At 45.4% G+C, this 18,229-nt stretch overlaps 1 protein-coding gene across 1 annotated transcript; it reads left to right on the forward strand.

Moving 5' to 3' along the window:
- The first annotated feature begins 7,874 nt into the window (after positions 1 to 7,874).
- On the forward strand, positions 7,875 to 8,398 carry LOC137774042 (translation initiation factor IF-2). The gene is given in 6 exon segments (XM_068559175.1): positions 7,875 to 7,968; positions 7,971 to 8,081; positions 8,084 to 8,107; positions 8,110 to 8,279; positions 8,281 to 8,339; positions 8,341 to 8,398. Coding segments are annotated over 6 exon segments (516 nt in total).
- The last annotated feature ends 9,831 nt before the right edge of the window (positions 8,399 to 18,229 follow it).

Below are 18,229 nucleotides of genomic sequence, written 5' to 3' on the forward strand. Positions count from 1 at the left end.
AGATATTCAACATCATTAGTTGTACAGGGAAAAACAAACTAAAGAAACTAAAGCCACAATGGGACATCATTACACACCTACCAGAATGACAAAAATTAAAGATACTGACAATAGCAAGTGTTGACAGTGATGTGGAGCAACTGGAATTCTCACGCGTGGATGGTGGAAATGCACGGTCTCAGCACATTTTCAATGGCTGCTCTTGAAAGGAGACTGGCAGCTTCTTATAAAGTTAAACATCCTTACCATACGACCCAGCAGTCCCATTCCTGGGAATTCACCCAAGAGAAATGAAAATATACAGTCCACAAAAAAAAAAAAAAAAAGAAAAAAATTATAGGAGCTTTATTCACAAAGGCCAAAAATCTGTAAAGAACCCAAATATCCATCAACCGGTGAATGGATAAACAATACACATCCATACAATGAAATAAGACCCAGTAAGCAAAAGCAACCACTGATACACACCAAGGTGAGTGAATATCAAATACATTTTGTTAAGCAAAAGAAGTCAGATGCAAAAGGCTACATGCTATTTGATTCCATTTATGTGAAATTATGGAAAAGGTGGGGTGAGGGGATTATCTGCAGAGGGACACAGAGGAACCCTTTGGGGGTAATGAAAACTTTCTATATCCTGTTTGGGGTGGTGGCTACACAGATGTATACTCTTAAACCTACTCTGAACCTACTCTTTATCTGAGGGCGTCCAAACTTCCTGCCACCCTGTCATGTGGCCTCCACAAGAAATACACCTCCAGCCAAACCTCCGTAGACCCCACAACGAGTTTCTGAATATTTCTCAGCCCTTCTGACCACGGACACCCTCCCTACATTCCCAACATTCCTTTTCCTCCAAGACTCCACTCCACGCAGCCTCCATGCAAGTAGCTCCTGTTCTCACCTCTCTGTGGCCCTCAGCTCCTTAGAGCATCAGGGTCTGTGTATAGGTGTGTGTCCTCCATGAAGCTGTGGGCTTCCCTCTTTCAGTTTTGCAATCCCAGCATCTAAGGAAGGGCTTGATGTGCTGAATGGACACGTCCAGGCAGGGTTCAATGGACCTGCTATTCCCCGGGTACCCACTGTGTGCCAGGCCTGGTGCTGGAACAGTGCGTATGCCCAGGAGTTGAACATCTGTCACCCAACAGTGAGAAACACACGGCCTGGGGTGCATCCTTCCGTAGGACCTAAGATCCAAATATGAGGACAGAGATACCTTGACATGTAGATTCAAAGTCAAAGAAAAAGCTGTAGGGATTTGAGCAGGAAATCAACCTGCTTTAATTTAGGGGCAAACAAAAAAAAATGTTAATATATCCATTCTAATGACATGAGAGTCCCATAGAAGGTCTATGTTTTAAAACATCAGTGCCCTATCACATTCATCCTCAGATTATCTGCTCAGCAGATGTGAAATGTATCATTAATTTCACTTTATAAGTGGGGAAAGTAAGAATGAATTTCAGAAGCAGACTCCATGTCTTAGGCTAAAGGGCTTTCAAGTGCCAGCTCTGTGTTTGGGCAAATCACTTGTCATGGTGCCTCAATTTTTCCCATGTAAAAATGTGGGGGGCAGGGTCCAGACTCGGTAGGCCATGTATTCCATTATGGTTTCCTAATTCTGGGGATCTCACGTGGCAAATCAGAATAAGGAGAAAGTCATCATTTACTCTGGATTCTTTCTTTTCAAATGGTAGGAAATTAGTGCCAAAAAATATTCCAGTTTCTTGGATAAGCTCATTGTCTGTCTCTGTCTGTTTGGTTCTCTCCTTTTCTCTTTCCCTCTATTTCTCTCCTTTTTTCTTCTCTCCCCACTCTCTCTCCCTCCCCCCAACCTCCCCTGAAGAGAAGTTATACTGGCTATTTTGCCCTTAATATCCATTCTCCTTGGTCTGGTAACAGTACCTTGATTTCCTCCCCCATGAACTATACCTCTTCCAAAGGACACAATATACCAGAACGTTCTATGTGGATGTCCACTCTTCCCTGACCAAGAAACAGACATCTGACCCAAGCAAGGCCAGTTAGATAAACTTCCATGGACTCTGCTCATCAGAGTGACAGAAAGGCAAAAAACAAAAGGTTGGAACTTATTCTTCTTATGTCAGTGGCCTCAAGGGACCATTCATCATTTTCTACTACTCAGATCTTCTGAGACTCCCTGGCTTCAGTATTTCCCCAAAACCACTTTTATCACTTTTCCTTTGATTCCATGATTGCCTTATAATAAAATACGTTTTTGCTCAAATTAAAGTCAGTTTCTGTTGCTTGCAACCAAAGAGCCCTAAAGGATACAACTTTTTATCTCAATCATTTTTTTAAGTCTTAAAATTTGCCACCTACTTCTTCTAAGAAGTCATAAATGTAATGTGTAAAAGCAGGGCAATCCACTTGCTTTATTAATGTCCTGTGTGTACCCCTGGGACCTGGGCCAGGAGGCAGGAGCCTTCCATCCTTGTCTTCCTTGGTTTTCCTGATGAGAAAGGAACAGTCTATTGACAAGTCAGGATAAAGGATAATTCTTTCCTAAGGTCCTGCCCACCAGGAAAAGAACTGGGAACATCTCAAAGTGCATAGGGTAAAGTCAGACGAAGGAGCACCAACCTGGTTTGATTGTAGAACAGTGTGTGTGCATCATTTCCAGCCCCACAATTCTCTGGGAAACTGAAAATTCTAGGTGAACTTGGCCCCAACTCATTCTCCTCTTCAGAACCCTGGACCACAAGAGCAATAATAATCATCACAGTTATTACTAACAATTACTGAGTGGTCAGTAGCTATGTAGCATTGAATCAAGAACTTTATATATTTTACCTCATTCAGGCCATAAAATAATAGGTGGTGGGCCCTATAATCATCCTATTTTACAGATGAAGAGACTGAGATTTAAAAAGGGTAGGATCGGGCTTCCCTGGTGGCGCAGTGGTTGAGAATCTGCCTGCCGATGCAGGGGACACGGGTTTGAGCCCTGGTCTGGGAAGATCCCACATGCCGCAGAGCAACTAGGCCCGTGAGCCACAACTACTGAGCCTGCGCGTCTGGAGCCTGTGCTCCGCAACAAGAGAGGCCACGATAGAGAGAGGCCCGCGCACCGCGATGAAGAGTGGCCCTCGCTTGCCGCAACTGGAGAAAGCCCTCGCACAGAAACGAAGACCCAACACAGCCAAAAATAAATAAATAAATAAATAATAATTAAAAAAAAAAAAAAAAAAACTCACATTAAAAAAAAAAAAGGGTAGGATCTTCTCTGAGGTTAGTAGCTAGTGAAAGGCAGAGCCAAGACCAAATGATTTGTGATTTCACTCTTCATCAAAAAGCCAACACTGATCACAATGGCATCCTGCCTAATATGGGCAAGTTTCTGCTTCTGTGCTCGAAATCAGAGTTCCCTGGGTGAGCACGATGCAGAAAGGAAAGGGCTTCCGCTATTTTTCATGCCAGGAACAAACACCCAAGGGTTTAGGCATCAGAGTGAACTGTCTTGATTTTATCAATCGCCTTTTCTCCTCTACTTGCCACTTGAGAGTCTGCTGTCCTCTGTGTACTGACAAACCCTGTCTTAACGTGGAGCAGGAAATGTTTTTCAGGACAAAATAAAAAAGAAGACTATCACTCCCCACAAGTTCACAGCACTCAAGAGCTTTGCTAAAGGTGTAACTCCCACAGGGCTCAGGGCAGCGCGGTGCAGGGCCCCAGGACCTCAGCCTCTGACTTCGGGAGCTGCCCACTCGCCAGGAACAGGGCGCACAGTTAACCTGAAGTTAAATTTGGCTCTTAAATACCCTCTCATAGAGTCTTTCAGGTATACAAAAAAACAAAGTCTTAAGTCCTAGGAGGACAGAATGAAAAACAATGATATGTTACACATTCACTCAACAAAAACTGGACAGAGGTTAGCTAACGGTATTGTACCCATGTTAATTTCTTTATTGTAATATACAGACCATGATTAAGTAGGATGTGAATATTAGGGGAAGCTGGGTAAAGGGTATATGGGAACTCCTTGTCTTATCTTTGCAACTTTTCTATAAATCTGAAGTTATTTCAAAATAAAAGGCTTTCAAAAATGAACTGGATGAGAGACTCCCGACAGCATCCTCTGTGAGACTGATGGTTTAGGACAGTGTCACTGATGGGATGCAGGCAGGTGAGCATCTTGGGTCATGTCCATCAGTGAAGTATCACTGGGAGCAACAGCACAGGATCTCTCTAGTCCAAATCACAAGAATAACATATCTTGCAGACCAAGGCTTTAATGAGAGCTGAACACAAAAGAGAGTTTGGTCATGATACCTCATAGTTGTGCCATTAATACACACTTCTATAAAAAACATCACAGTAAGTGGTGTGTGTGTGTGAAAGAGAGAAAGAGAGAGAAAATGGGGGGGGAGGGAGGCAGGAAAAGGGAGAATGCATGAAGCTGAAGCAGACAAGAAAGAATCATTTATACATCACTCACCTGGGGTCGGGGAAGAACCCACACATTTGTGAAAGCAACTTGATAACAGATGGAGTAAGAAACTGGGGTGTTAGTCCTCAACACAAGGAACTTTAAAAAAAACTTTTCCAAACAAAGTTTCAGAAATACCCATCTTAGAGTTACTGAGCACAAGCAAAGCATTTCAGAATGGTTTTAAACGTCACTAAAAGGATGGAATGTGATGGCCTAAGGAAACTCTGCAAGAAAGTTTTGAGGATGGTCCAATCCATGGTTGAGAACACTTTCAAGGATTTGGAGGTCTCTTATTCAAGGTGAGTGACCATTTAATCTTCACCTGCAAGACTGGAAGAAAGGAGTTTGTCCAGGTGAGAGAACCTCTTTTCAGACATGAGGAAGAAGTTCTTGAGATCATGGGTGAGGAAACATCTCACTAGGTCCCCACAGGGGGTCATCACATTGTCTTTGCCTGTCACTGCAAGGAGAGGAGACTGCCTTTCACAGGGTTTAAGGTAAGCCTGCCTTAAAGCCCAGGGGACTGGTTGATTTAGGGTCTTCTCCAATTCATGGAATCAAAGCATACACAGCATGTAGCTGCTATAGCATCTCTCTGAAGAGCAGTTGCTAGAGAGGAATCAGGCATTTTAATTCTAGGAACAGAAAGCACCAGTCACGTCATGAAACTCAGGCGTAAAAAATCCCTTGACTGATCCAGGTTTCTAACCTTCCTTCTTATTTCAGAGACTTTCTGAGGACATATGAACATGAACCTGCAATTTAGGAGACAAGCTGATCTGGCACTAAGCTCCAATTTCTTTTCCAAGAAGATAACTGGGGTAAACTCAAGAGAAAATAAAATCATGACCCCAAACCAGAATCTGGAAAAATATGCCCTGACACTTTTGCGGGAAGGGGAGATTTAAGATAAATAATATAGTACTGAAAATTCATTTTTTATTACATTTATGAGTAAGAAACAAACATAACAGTCCAAAATATTACATTTGTACATTACTGTGTTTATATCCTATCGTGATCATCTCCCTAACTTCACCCCAAACAGCTTGGTGAAACCACATTCCACTTTATCCCAGTTTGTCTTCCATTTATATCTTAGTAGAATAATTTGATCAGACACCCAAAGGCCTTCCCACTAATGAAACCAGGATTTGCTAAGAAAAATCAATGTATAACTTGCCTTAGTATCCATCAAAGACAAAAAGAGTTATTAAAGTCTGAGACACAGCCACCATCCTCAGACTCTTAGAAGAACCGGTAGGAGAGTAGCAGAGACAAGCAAAGGGTTAACACAGCTGATTTCTGGGTGGAGAGAAGGAGGAACATAATTTTCTAAGGCAAACACCTGGAGGCAAAAAAAAAAAAAGTAGTATTTTGTTTCCACCGCAAGAAACTGCAGACATACAGAAAGCCAATCACATCAGTGGAATACTCAACTATCTGTACATGCTAATTAACGAAATATAATCAACCCACTTTCCGTCCATCCTTTCTTCACCTGCTCTAGTATTTGTCATGCACTGGCTTCCTCACTCCTCACAACCCACAGAACATCAGACAGTCTGCGTGGTGCATCAACGGGAAACAAATAAGCACAGATTTTTTGCTGATGGCAGAAATTTCTCATGCTCAGGGCATATGAACCAACAACGTGGAAATGGCAGCACTTGCTGTATATTTTAATGATTGCCCACACCTATTTTGCAAAAGAGATTTAAAGTTCAATTAGGTAATACGATGCTTAGTTACGGTTATTTCATTAAACTGGGCGCAGTCATTTAAAGTAGTAAATATGCAGTCATGACAGAATTAAATATTCATGAAATCAAATGCGACTGAAAAGCTGAGGATGTTAGAATATTAAAATTCCTCATAGTTTGGCAATGTAAATCTTGTGTGCATCACCCCGGCCCAGTCTAGAGTGTGTTCAAATGCCAGTTCCTTGGTAGAATGCCATATAAGTTATAATATTGATCTTGGTAGATAAACCACAATCTAAATCCTTAGCTCAGTATCCAAACGCAAAACAATTTTGAGGATTTGCAAATACCATCTTGTTAAGGTAAGCCTGTCCCCAAGTACAGAGAGGCGGCACTCAATGTGATCCCAACATGTTTGGGATACTCTTTAGTCCACTAGCACCTCTAGGAAGGTCCAGCAGAAACCCAGGCAACCTCCCAGGACGAGCATGTCATGACTCGCTTTCCTAACCAGGCACGGTGGCTGCTTCCTTGCATGCTTCCTCCAGTGAGCCACAGTGAGAAAGTACTTCAGCTGACTCCTCTTTGGTTATTTCTGATTTGTTGAACCAGCTTTTCCCCAACACTCACAGCCACTTCCAAAATGCATTAACAAACACATGTATACACTTCACAGAGATACAACTGGCCGGCACTAGCATCCACAAAACTCAACTCCAAGTGAATATGGAGAAAGAAAACCCTGCTCAGAGACCAAGCTGCAATAAATACACTCCAAGAATATCACACCAAGGCATTATTTTCTACGCCACTTCCTCTACTTTACAATTTTCTCAACAGGAAAAAACATCAGCACCAGAGAATGGCATTTGAGCTGTTTCTTACTGGAACCCAATTACCTGAGGAGCTCCTCTCTCCACAGTCAGTAGCCACTATCCCCGGGGCTACAATGACACAGCAGGGCTTCAAAAGGTTTCCAGACCTCACCTGGTGCCAGGCACCTGGCCCCTGCCCTCCCGGGCAGGAGGATGCCAGGGGAGGAGCAGGAGCTCCAGCTTAGAGCTGGTTTAGGCAGAGCTCTCCATTCTGCAAAAGAGCCAAACTTTGCTCCCACTGTTGTCATCTTTAGGTTGATGTCACCTCCCTTCAAGGAGTCTCAGAAGCCACTTGGCAGCTCCTGAAGACATATGTTTCCCCTTGACCTAGATCATCCAAATAAGCTGTGGCTATACGGTGCGGGCGAGCAAAGGTCTCTCAATCTCGCTCTCCCGGGGTGCTGCGCTCCACCCGGCATCACGTTGCCTGGACCAGAAGACTTTTCTCTACACGAACACTGAATACGGAAACCAGGAGGGACTTCTGCACGCGCCTTCCCGTTCAGAAAGTCACTGTCGCCCAGCGATTCCCTTCCATCTTACGCCTTCCCTACATCTGCAACCCTCACCACCTCCCGGACGAGGGAAGGGGGTGGGGGAGCGCAGGGGTTAAAGTGACAGCCGCTGCCAGAGCTCCGTGGTTTTGTTCAAAAGGTGTCACAGCGCCAACGCGGTGGACCTACCTTGCTCTCGTCCTTCTCACCGCTGGCTCTCGCTTCGGGATCGTCGCTGTCCTCGGCGCCGGCACTCTTGCCGGGCGGATCATCTGGAGCCGGATGCTGCGGCGGCGACGGCGGCTGTGGCGGCGCCTGGCAGGCTCCTCCAGCCCCCTGGGAGCGGGGGATGGGCTCCGGGCATGGAGAAACTCCCTCCACATCCATCTCCATCTTCCCATTCACTGGAGGACAAGACAAAAGCGGAGCGCAGATTTGACAGCGGCGCCGGCGGTGGCTCAGCTGCCGGTGGCACGCATGGCTCGCCGAGGAGGAGCCGCCTCCCGCGCGCCCTCCCTCCCGCTAGCCTTCGCCCGCGCGCCCCGCAGCTCCGCTCGCCGCTCGGCTCCGGCACCGGCGGCGCCGGCCCGGGGAGCGCGAGCAGCGGGTGGCCGCGCGTCCTCGGAGCAGTGGCCTTCAGGAGCCCCCGGCAGTCCCGCTAAGCGGAGCGCATCCCGGAGGCGGCGGCAGCGACGCCTCCCATCCACGCGCCCAGCCCCGGGGCCGCCCGGGGACTCCCTCCCCAGCTGGGCCTCCCGATCCTTGTCGCTTTCCAGTCTCTCCGGGGGCCTCTCGGCGTCTCCCCTCCCCTCCGCCTCTGAACAAAGTTACTGGAAGAACAATCGCATTGCTGGGACCTGCTGGCGAAACTGACAGGAGTGGGGCGGGTCAGGTGTAAGTGAAATCTACCATCCCCGCCCGCTGACCAGACACCGACCCCTCACCCTGCCCGCTCCAGCCGAGGAAGGCAAGGCTTTCCGATTTGTGCCAGGCGGCGGCGGAGCCCTGGAAGGAGGGGAGCCGGCAGAGGGCTGGCGTCCGGGGCACCCACTTCAACCCCGGGCGACCCCCACCCCCACGCCGGCCCCAGGCCCCTCCCGCGCTCCCTCCCGCGGCCGCACGTGTCCCCGGGGTCACCCCTCCCGCGCGCGTGTGCATCCCCGCGCTCCCGCGCCGCCCAGCCAGCGCCTGAGGACTAGGACCGAGCAAGCGGTGGCCAAGGCCGGGCAAGCAGTTCACCTACCCTCGCCTCCGGCCCGTTCGCGGGCGGCACCCGCAAAGGGTGGGGCCCCGCGCCCAGGGCGAGGACTCGAGTCTCGCCTCGCAGCGGAGTTCCTCGTAAGGCTCGGCAGCAGAGGGGCGGAGGGGGAGGCGGAGGGAGAGCGAGGGGTCGCGGCCAGGCATCGGCCGCCAGGTGCCCCGGTTGGCGCCAGCTCCCGGCCAGCCCTCTGCGCTGGAAGGGCGTACTCCGCCGGGCAGGGCTCCGGGAGGTGCCGGCGGGGACCCCAGGCGGTGCGGTGAGCTGCGTCTGTAAATCTAGAGAGACAGATGGAGATGGCAAGGGTAGACTTGGGAATTCTTACACGGGGCTCTCCGACAGTCAGGCGATTAGGGTGACTTCTATATTTAACACTACTTGGTCCTGGGGAGTAGCTTACAACTTCACGGGAACTGCTACAGCGACTCTGCACTCCCGAGGGACCTTCCGGCAGCTATGGAGAGCAATAACGGATTATTAAGAAGCTGTTTAATGTTAAATAGAGCCTATTGTTCTGGGCTTTGAGTTCCATAATGCCCCCAAATGGATCAGCAGATAAATGAACACTCCGTGCATTTCTTAGCAGAGCTTACTTAGCTTTCTTCCTCCAGCAACAATTGCCTCCTGAAACTAGAAAGTTAAGTTGTTCATCTCCTGACTGCTTTGCATTAAAGACAACTTCGACAATTTCAAGACACACTGTCCCAATAGATGCAGTTACACAAGAACACAGCATGAGTCCCATCCTTCAATGCAATTGCTTAATCTCTGACTCTTAAGTGTGATAGAAATTAATTGCCACTTTAATTTCATCAGTGCAGACAGTCAATCTAGATAATGCAATGTGAACATGCTTTTGGAAAGAAAAGTTTGGGGATGGAATTACTCATTCTTTTTCTTCAGAATTATGAAAAATTAGATTTCAAGCTCATTTTCTAAATTGGGAATTTGTTCAAAATAACATGAGCTTGCTTTAGTCTGACATTCACTATACTTTTAAAATGACATTATGACCTTTCATGTAGTAATGTGCCAGCCAAGAAAATACAGAGCTTTGTGCCTTTAAAGAAGTTACTTGCGGAGTTTCCTGGTGGTGCAGTGGTTAAGAATCTGCCTGCCAATGCAGGGGACACCGTTGGATCCCTGGTCCAGGAAGATCCCACATGCCGCAGAGCAACTAACCCCTGCGCCACAACTACTGAGCCCGCGTGCCACAACTACTGAAGCCCACGCGCCTAGTCCCCATGCTCCGCAACAAGAGGAGCCACCACAAAGAGAAGCCCGTGCACCGCAACAAAGAGTAGCCCCCGCTCCCCGCAACTAGAGAAAGCCCCCGCGCAACAAAGAAGACCCAACGCAGCCAAAAATAAATAAATAAGAAAAAAAGAAAAATAATATTTGTTTAAAAAAAAAAATCACTTGCTCTCCCTTTCCTCCCCAGTACATGGTAATCAATCAATCCTTATAGTATTTTTATAATGGTAAATTCGATGACCTGTGTAAAGAGCTTAGGAGAGTGCCTTAGGGCATAGGGAGCACTCAGTGCCTGTTTTACTGAAAATAGTAAGATGACAGAAATTCACCATGAGCACTCATCTGAGAAGAAATTGCTAGTTTAATTAATCTCTTTCTATAAATTATTCTAAAAGATATTTGGCATCTTCAAAAAATGAAGCCCCTTCTGAAGGCAGGAAGAAAGTCAATGGTGTTCTGTGCAATAAAGTTTTGAATTTGACAGATTTTCCTTTTACAGTGTAGAAATAAAAAGTACATGTCAGTTCCAACAGGAGCTGGAAGAGCTGACTGGAAAGTTATTATTCTTACATACTTGTTACTTCCAAAATGTGTTTGTGAACTTCAGTGAAGAGTAAATCAAAACAAAGATCCAATACTTCAACTAAATTTGTTCTAAATTTAGGCAAGAGTTTGTAAAGATTCCCATTGTCAAAGGCAAGTATTTTTCCTTTCTCTGCCCTTCTATTTTTGCGGGGGACACAGTTTTTTTTTGCATCTGTCATAAGTAAATATGGGCTCAGAAAATATATTACATTTCAAAACTGTTGATTGCACCTAATTATGCATGTAAATTGCTACTTCAAGCATGCAGACAGCTTGCAACATTTTGAAAATTTTGCCCTGGTAGTCATCTGAGGTATTTATGTTACTATTTTCCTTTTGCCTTAAATGACTTCATTTCCCCATGAGCTTTCCATTAATGATGGGTCTATGAACAATTCTGACCTCTTGATGTCTCTCTTTTGGATGATTCAAATGAGCAAATCAGCACTTTCAACAAAATCACCCTTATTATTGTCTATACCAGGCCACTTGATTTTCTGAGTCACTGAAATGAGAGTTTACAAGAAGGTATCCTGGAAGAGTCATCTAACCCCTTGCTACTCAAAATGTAGTCAATGGACAGGTAGCGTCCCAACACCTGTATTGTGTGAAATACAGAGTCTCAGGCCCCTGCCCCAGACTGACTGCATCAGAGTCTACCTTTTAACAAGATCTTCAAGTGTTTCCTACCACGTTTAAGTCTGAGAAGTGCTGCTCTAACTCATAGCATAGTTGGCCTTTCTCCATTATAATTCTTTGGCACTGTACCTCTAAAATACCACTCAGAAAGACCTATCAGGAAAACACAATGTTAGACACATTTTTGTTTTGGTCAAGACATTATAATCCCTTCTCACTCTCCCCCAACCCCTGAGGATCTGAGATCTAAGTGTTGCATGATGAAAAATTACATCAATTAAGAATCTACCTATGTTGTATATCTCTGTTAATGAATTAGAAGTATACAATTTTCTAAAATTAAAAGGAATTAACCTAAAAGGGGAATTACACTTTATCTTGAAAAATAAATTTTATGCAAACATGTGGAACTAATTCCTAAAAAACGTGGTTATTCTTGACCTTCTACTTAAGATGTGAAAGTCCAGTGCCCACGCTGCTGGGATTATTGATACTTTCTGTTACAATGCAAGCAGAAACCATCACGTTAGTGTCTGTGCCATGACAGTCTATTAAAGCTTCAATATTAGGCATAGGAATGGACTAAATTATATGCTCCAATATTTTTAGGAACTAACAGAACTTGTTGCTTTAAAGAATTTCTTTAAAGCACAGGTACACAGATCAATAAATTATTACTTTTAAAGGCTACCTGGGGACTTCCCTCGTTGCGCAGTGGTTAAAAATGCACCTGCTAATGCAGGGGACATGGGTTCGAGCCCTGGTCCGGGAAGATCCCACATGCCGCGGAGCAACTAAGCCCGTGTGCCACAACTACTAAGCCTGCGCTCTAGAGCCCGTGCGCCACCACTGAGCCCGTGTGCCACAACTACTGAAGCCCACGCGCCTAGAGCCCGTGCTCCACAATGATAAGCCACCGCAATGAGAAGCCCGTGCACCGCAACAAAGAGTAGCCCCTGCTCGCTGCAACTAGAGAAAGCCCATGTGCTGCAATGAAAACCCAACACAGCCAAAAAAATAAAAATAAAAAATAAAAAAAAAAATAAAGGCTACCTGGTACAGTAGTTCTTACCTGTAAAGTACATGAAATCCCCTGGCGAGTGTCCCTGGAAGGCAGATTGGGACTTGGCAGCATGGGGTTCAAGCCTGAGAATCTGCATTTCTAACAAACTTCCAGATGAGGCCAGTATTTCTGGTCCTCAGACCTAATAGACTTGTTTTACCTCCATCAATGGTTCTCAAATATTAATCAATTGGGGAGCTTTTTAAAATCTTCAGTGCCCAGATTACTCCCCAGACAAGTTACGTTAGAACCTCTGGGGTTGAGATCTAGGTGTCAGTGGTGTTTAGATTCCAGCTGATTACGATGTATAGCCAAGATTGGGAATCAGTGCTGTCAACCTGTGCTTCTCCAAGTGTCGTCTCCAAGACCGAGGCAGCAGCATCTCTAGGGGAGCGGTTTATGAACGCTGACTCTCAGGCCCCACCCCAGACCTACCGAGTCAGTATCTGCACTCTAAGCTCTCCAAGTGCTGTGTCTGCACATTTCAAGTTCGAGAAGCACGGCTCTAGCGTAGCCCATGGGACACAGGGGTGGCACTCAAACAGCTGCAACCTGATGGTAACTACTTCACCTCTTGGCTCTTTACAGATCTATACCCATTCTGAGAAGCTTTCAGAACCCTTACAGATAAAGTTCCCATTGATGAGAGAAATCTATAAGCATCCCTGGCTGTTTTAACAATCCCATGGTTAGCAGCGCTGCCCAACAGGACTGCCTACGATGACAGAAACGTGCTGTGTCTGTGCTCTTCAGTGACTGAATGATGGCCAACGTGACCAAGAAACTTTTCATTTTCATTCTATTTCATTGTAATTACTTTAAATGTAAACGGCCTCATGTGGTTGCTGGCCCCCGTACTGGACAGAGCAGCTCCAGGGTAATCATCCTTCTTGTTCCTCAACCCTTTTTCAAATTCCCGGGTTGAACCCAGGCCCCCCTGCTCAGCCTGTGTACTTATTAATCCCCAGTGAATGCACTGAGACGACAAACATCTGCCTCACCACCTCATCTACATAATAAGTAACATTATGCTTATTATTTTGAATGAGAGGAATTTAACTTGAATTAAATGCCACCGAAAGTTGTCAAAACCTTTTTCATAGTATTCATAATCACGTAGCTTGAATTTTACAGCCTTTTCAAACAGCAGCAGACATGGGGCGCATTTGGAACTGCCTTAAGAAAAAGAGACAAAAGACTGCAAATGGATTTGGGGTAGAAGACACAAAAAGATACCTCATCTCCAGCATCTTATTGGTGCACCAGAGAAAGTTCCATAAATTCAGAAGGTATCTGTGTTGAAAATAAATATCAAAATTTGAACATTCCTCCCAAAATGGAAGATGAGATGCAAACAAAGGAGAGGTCAAGGTGCCAGAAGATAGCAAATGAAATTCAAACTAGAAATGCACTCAACAGTTACCCTGAATGTGAATATCTAATCTGTGGAATCAATGGGCAGGGAGGGGGGTAGGGCAGAGAGGGGACAAAAATACACGTGATTTGAAACAGGCACCAGCCCCCTGGAGCCTTCCCTTTTCCAAGGTGAGAAAATCAGCACCACCGCCCACGATCACAACACACTGCCTCCACCAGGCAGGCTCCCAGGAACCCCGTGAGGTGGATATGATCAGGAAAAAGATTATTCAGGGGACATGATTTTAACTGACACATCTCAGAGCAAAAATAAGCAAATTCCTACTTGAGAGGGAAGTGTCAGCCTTTCAAGGACAGTGTCAGCCCTTGCCTTTGATTGAAAAGGTGAATTAGCACAACCTACCTCATACCAGGAGGCCAACATCAGGAAAACATTTCATCAAGGTCTGTGCTTTGCTCAGCTGCCAGTTTGGTACCGTGTGATGCAAGATTATGACCATAAAGAAATGTGTAGCCAAGGGCAACAGCCTCACTTCTGAGGATGGTCACTTCTTAGCAACTGAAACCAATAAATAAAGAAACTCCAGGGGACTTCAGACAATAGGCTTTCGGGAGGTTGGCCGTGAGCTCAGAAGCCATTCAGAACTGTCCTGACATTCAGGCACCTAAGAGCCCCATCACCCAGGCTCTCCTTTCCTTCAGAAACTGAGGGCAAGTTTCTTCATGATTCACACCAATCCAGCTCAGAAGGGAGCAGGAAGAGTGACAATGAAAGAAGAAAATATTCACTCCCCTCATTAATGGTCTAAAGTTATCTGTTTACACAGCTTTACGCATGCCCTGCCTAACGACACAGCTAATTAAGATCAAGTCACAAGCCCCAGTCGTTGTTCTAGGCAATGTTTGGAGGATTCCTCTACGCTTCACTTGTTCAAACACACACATGTTTCTTGGCTAAATTTTTAGGTGTAGTTTATGAACATAAAGAATCCCAGGGATTCTGAACTTTAACTTCTGGGTCACCTAAAAATATTCCAGGAGATTGCAATTTTAAGAGCAGAGGCCCCAGCTATATGGGAGCAAGTCTGCCTAGGAAGAGGGTCTGTTTGTCTTCCTGACTCCTGTACAGAATGAGAGTTTCACTGAGTTGGTTCTAGACGTGACCAGTGTCAAAATATCCCCTTTATTACTGATAAATTCTAGGTGGGAGGAAGGAGCTGGTATCCGTCAGCAAATGGGCTTCTTATTTCTGAACACCTGGATCAGAGAGACAAATCCATCCAGTCACACACCTCTCCTGGAGCAGAGAGAGGAAGAGAGTAGAGAGACGCCAGGAGTGCATCCTGAACTCCCTATGCCTGGAAAGAACCCTCAAAAGTGGAGAAGTGTTAATCCCCCAAATGACCTCTGCTTCACTATCAGCCCCAGACCCACATCCTGTGTCCCAGTCGCCCTTGCTGCTTGGTGCCCCCAGTGGTGGGAGAATTCTGGGAGCCCACCCTGGACAGCTCCTCTTCCCAACTCTTATATCCCTCACTGGTCCTGGTGGTCCCCAGGCCACCATCAGCTCTGCCAGCCCCACTCCCTTCAATTGTAGAACTAACTTACCGGGTCTTAGACATGATTGGTCAGAATTAACATTCGTCCCACAAAGCTCTCAGGAATCACATTCCTCCCCTGGCTCCCATTAGCATCAGACAGACATCAACTGAGCAAACCAGAAATTTCACGGAGGTGTAAAGCTGGCAGAGGTGATGCTCCAGCAAGTGCCTTTTATCTTACAGGTGCCTAATAAATATTACATTTTCATAATTTGGCTTTTTAAATCAGAAATTATCTTTCATTCTCTTGCATAGTATATTTTAGAAGACCCACCTAACGCAGTGCCCTGCACAAAGTAGCCACTAAGTAAATGTTTGAGAAGGAATATTAAAAACGTTGTATGTGAAGGCTTAGAAATGACTTTGCATCTCATCTTGGAAAATTCAGTCTTCAAATAAGTAAAACAAGAATAGGCAATTTGGAAACTAGGCTTTTACCATGGACCTCCCGTGATCACATGTTTGTATCAATGTCACTGAACCACTGCAAGAGGGTAAATAACTGTAACTTTGCACAAGGACCTTGTCTCAGTCTCCATCTCCTTTTTTTATGAATCGAGGAACCTATAATTCCTTTTAGCTCAAAGACTCTGAGATAACAATAGTAGATATTTTCTGACCAGTTAATTGAACAATGAAAGCATCCAATAATCCAGTGATGGGGAAACCCTCTTTAGTTTGGAATGATATGCTTTCATTTTCATCTATTAAATATCAAATCTCATATAACTACATCACTTTGCTGTACACCTGAAACGAACACAACATTGTAAACCAACTATACTCCAATATAAATTAAAAGTTTAAACAAATAGCAAGTCTCTTCCCCTATTTCTAGACATGGCCATTGGTGTCTGGGTCATCATGTCCTTAATCTGTAACTCTGCTTTTCACTTTGGAACCAGAGTATAAGTAACATGTAAAACTACAGTCATAATTAGGTAAGACATTTGGGGGAACCAGGAATTTAAATGTAAATACAAAACACACAGGAAACAATCCACAGAGACAGCAATAAACATAACAAATGAGCACATAAGGAAAACCAGTATCATGTGGGTGATGACCAGCAAGATTCATCTCGATGTATCTCCAGAGAAAAGAGAAAGACCACTTGTGGTGAGGAAATGGAAATTTCACTGGGTGATTTATATGTTTACAATGGTGCTCACGTCTCTTAGGAATCTCATACAAGCTTGGAAATTAAGGCCTAAGTGAACACAAACTACTTCTTCTCACTTCTCCCTCAGTGTACAGGTTGTCAGCCCTGTGCTCTGTGGGCACAGTTGTGTTACATGTCACTGGTCATCACTCTACTGCCTAAATCAATGCCTTTCTGGCTCCTGATCTGAGCTGTCCTGTATTCCACTCCAAACATCCCAGGAAGCTCCTCGGTCTTGATTCCCTCCTCGTCCTCTGACTGCCCCCTCACCAACCGTCTTTTTCACTCTTCTTTTCCTCCCCATCTTCAAGCAACCTGCTCTCCATGTGTCCTTTCTTCAGAGAGCTCACCAAACATCCTCATCTCGGGGAAACAGCATCCCTGTCAATCACCAGAGAGATCCAGCAGAGCATTAGGTGTCAACAGGTAGCATCTCTTTTAATGATCATGACACCTCTCTGCAGAGCCATTACAAGCCCCATGTTATACACGAGGAAACCAGGGTTCTGACAGTCTGGGTAACAAGCCTAAAGCCACCAGCCTGGTAGTGGCAGAATCAGAGCATGAACCCAGGCCTGCCTGACTCATTTCACGATCATACACCTATGCATATCAATTATCAGTGAACTCAATGCTCTACAGCACAATAGCCATTTGTGTTGCTCGCACACCTGTGGTGCACACAGAGCTGGGTGGCTGTGACGTGCTCTGGGCACCGTCATCCAAGCAGCTCAGCTGGGCTCACTCTGGGGGTGGACTCTGGACTCCAGGGCCTCACCAGAGGTTACTTGGGTTTCCTCACAGCATGGAGGCCAGATTCCAAAGCAAAGAGCCTAATGGAAGGAGGCAGTGGCACAGGGCATTTTTGTGACTTAATCACAGTGCCATTCCTGCTGTGCTGTTGGTCAAGGCAAACACAAAGGCCCACCCAGGTTCAAAAGGAGGCTGCATACACGCCACCTGTCAATGAGGAAGAAAGGAGCGAGGTACTAGATAGAAAAACCTGTAGAACAGGAGGAAACCCTGTTGCAGCCATCGGTGGAAGAAACAAGCTGCCACATCATGAGTCCTCTCAAAAGCCCACCTGTGAAGATGACTTTCAAACTTTTATCTCCAAGCCCTGACATCTCTGTTGAAGCCAGTTTCACAGTTCTGATTGTCTATCAGAATTTTTCAAAACCCAGATTCACAAAGCTCTTTGTTAAAACCAAGCCTTACTTATTCTTCAAGATTTACCTGAGCAGCTCTATTCTTCCTCAGCACCAGTGCCGACCAGCTCATGTGCAGCTTTGACTCCTTGGTTCCCAGGTCCCAACAGGTGCCTGCTCAGACCTATTCCTCCTACTCATCAAATATAATAGTTTATTCATTCATTCAAGAACATGTATTGAGTACCTACTATGTAATTGGCCCTGCCTTGGTTATTGTTAATTAGTGATGGAGATTCAATAGTACACACGCACACACACACAAATATGTGTGGGAAAAATATATATATACAAATATGCATACTGTCTTTGCTGTCAAGTAATTTAGAGGCTTATGCAAAACGAATAGACAAGTGGACAAATCACAATTGTTATAGGTATTAGATTCCAAGTAAACTCGGGTGCTGAGGTTGCAAAGAAAAGGGGCACTAACCTAGATTTGGGTGGGGGAAAGGAGAAGGAAGTGAGTTCTGAGCCAAGTTTGAAGGAATAGTAGGAGTTGTGGTCCATCTGAGCTCACACATTACGAACAGAAATCAAAACAAAACGAAATATAT

This window comes from Eschrichtius robustus, chromosome 12 (genome assembly GCF_028021215.1).
Source record: "Eschrichtius robustus isolate mEscRob2 chromosome 12, mEscRob2.pri, whole genome shotgun sequence".
In the NCBI taxonomy this organism is placed as follows: domain Eukaryota; kingdom Metazoa; phylum Chordata; class Mammalia; order Artiodactyla; family Eschrichtiidae; genus Eschrichtius; species Eschrichtius robustus.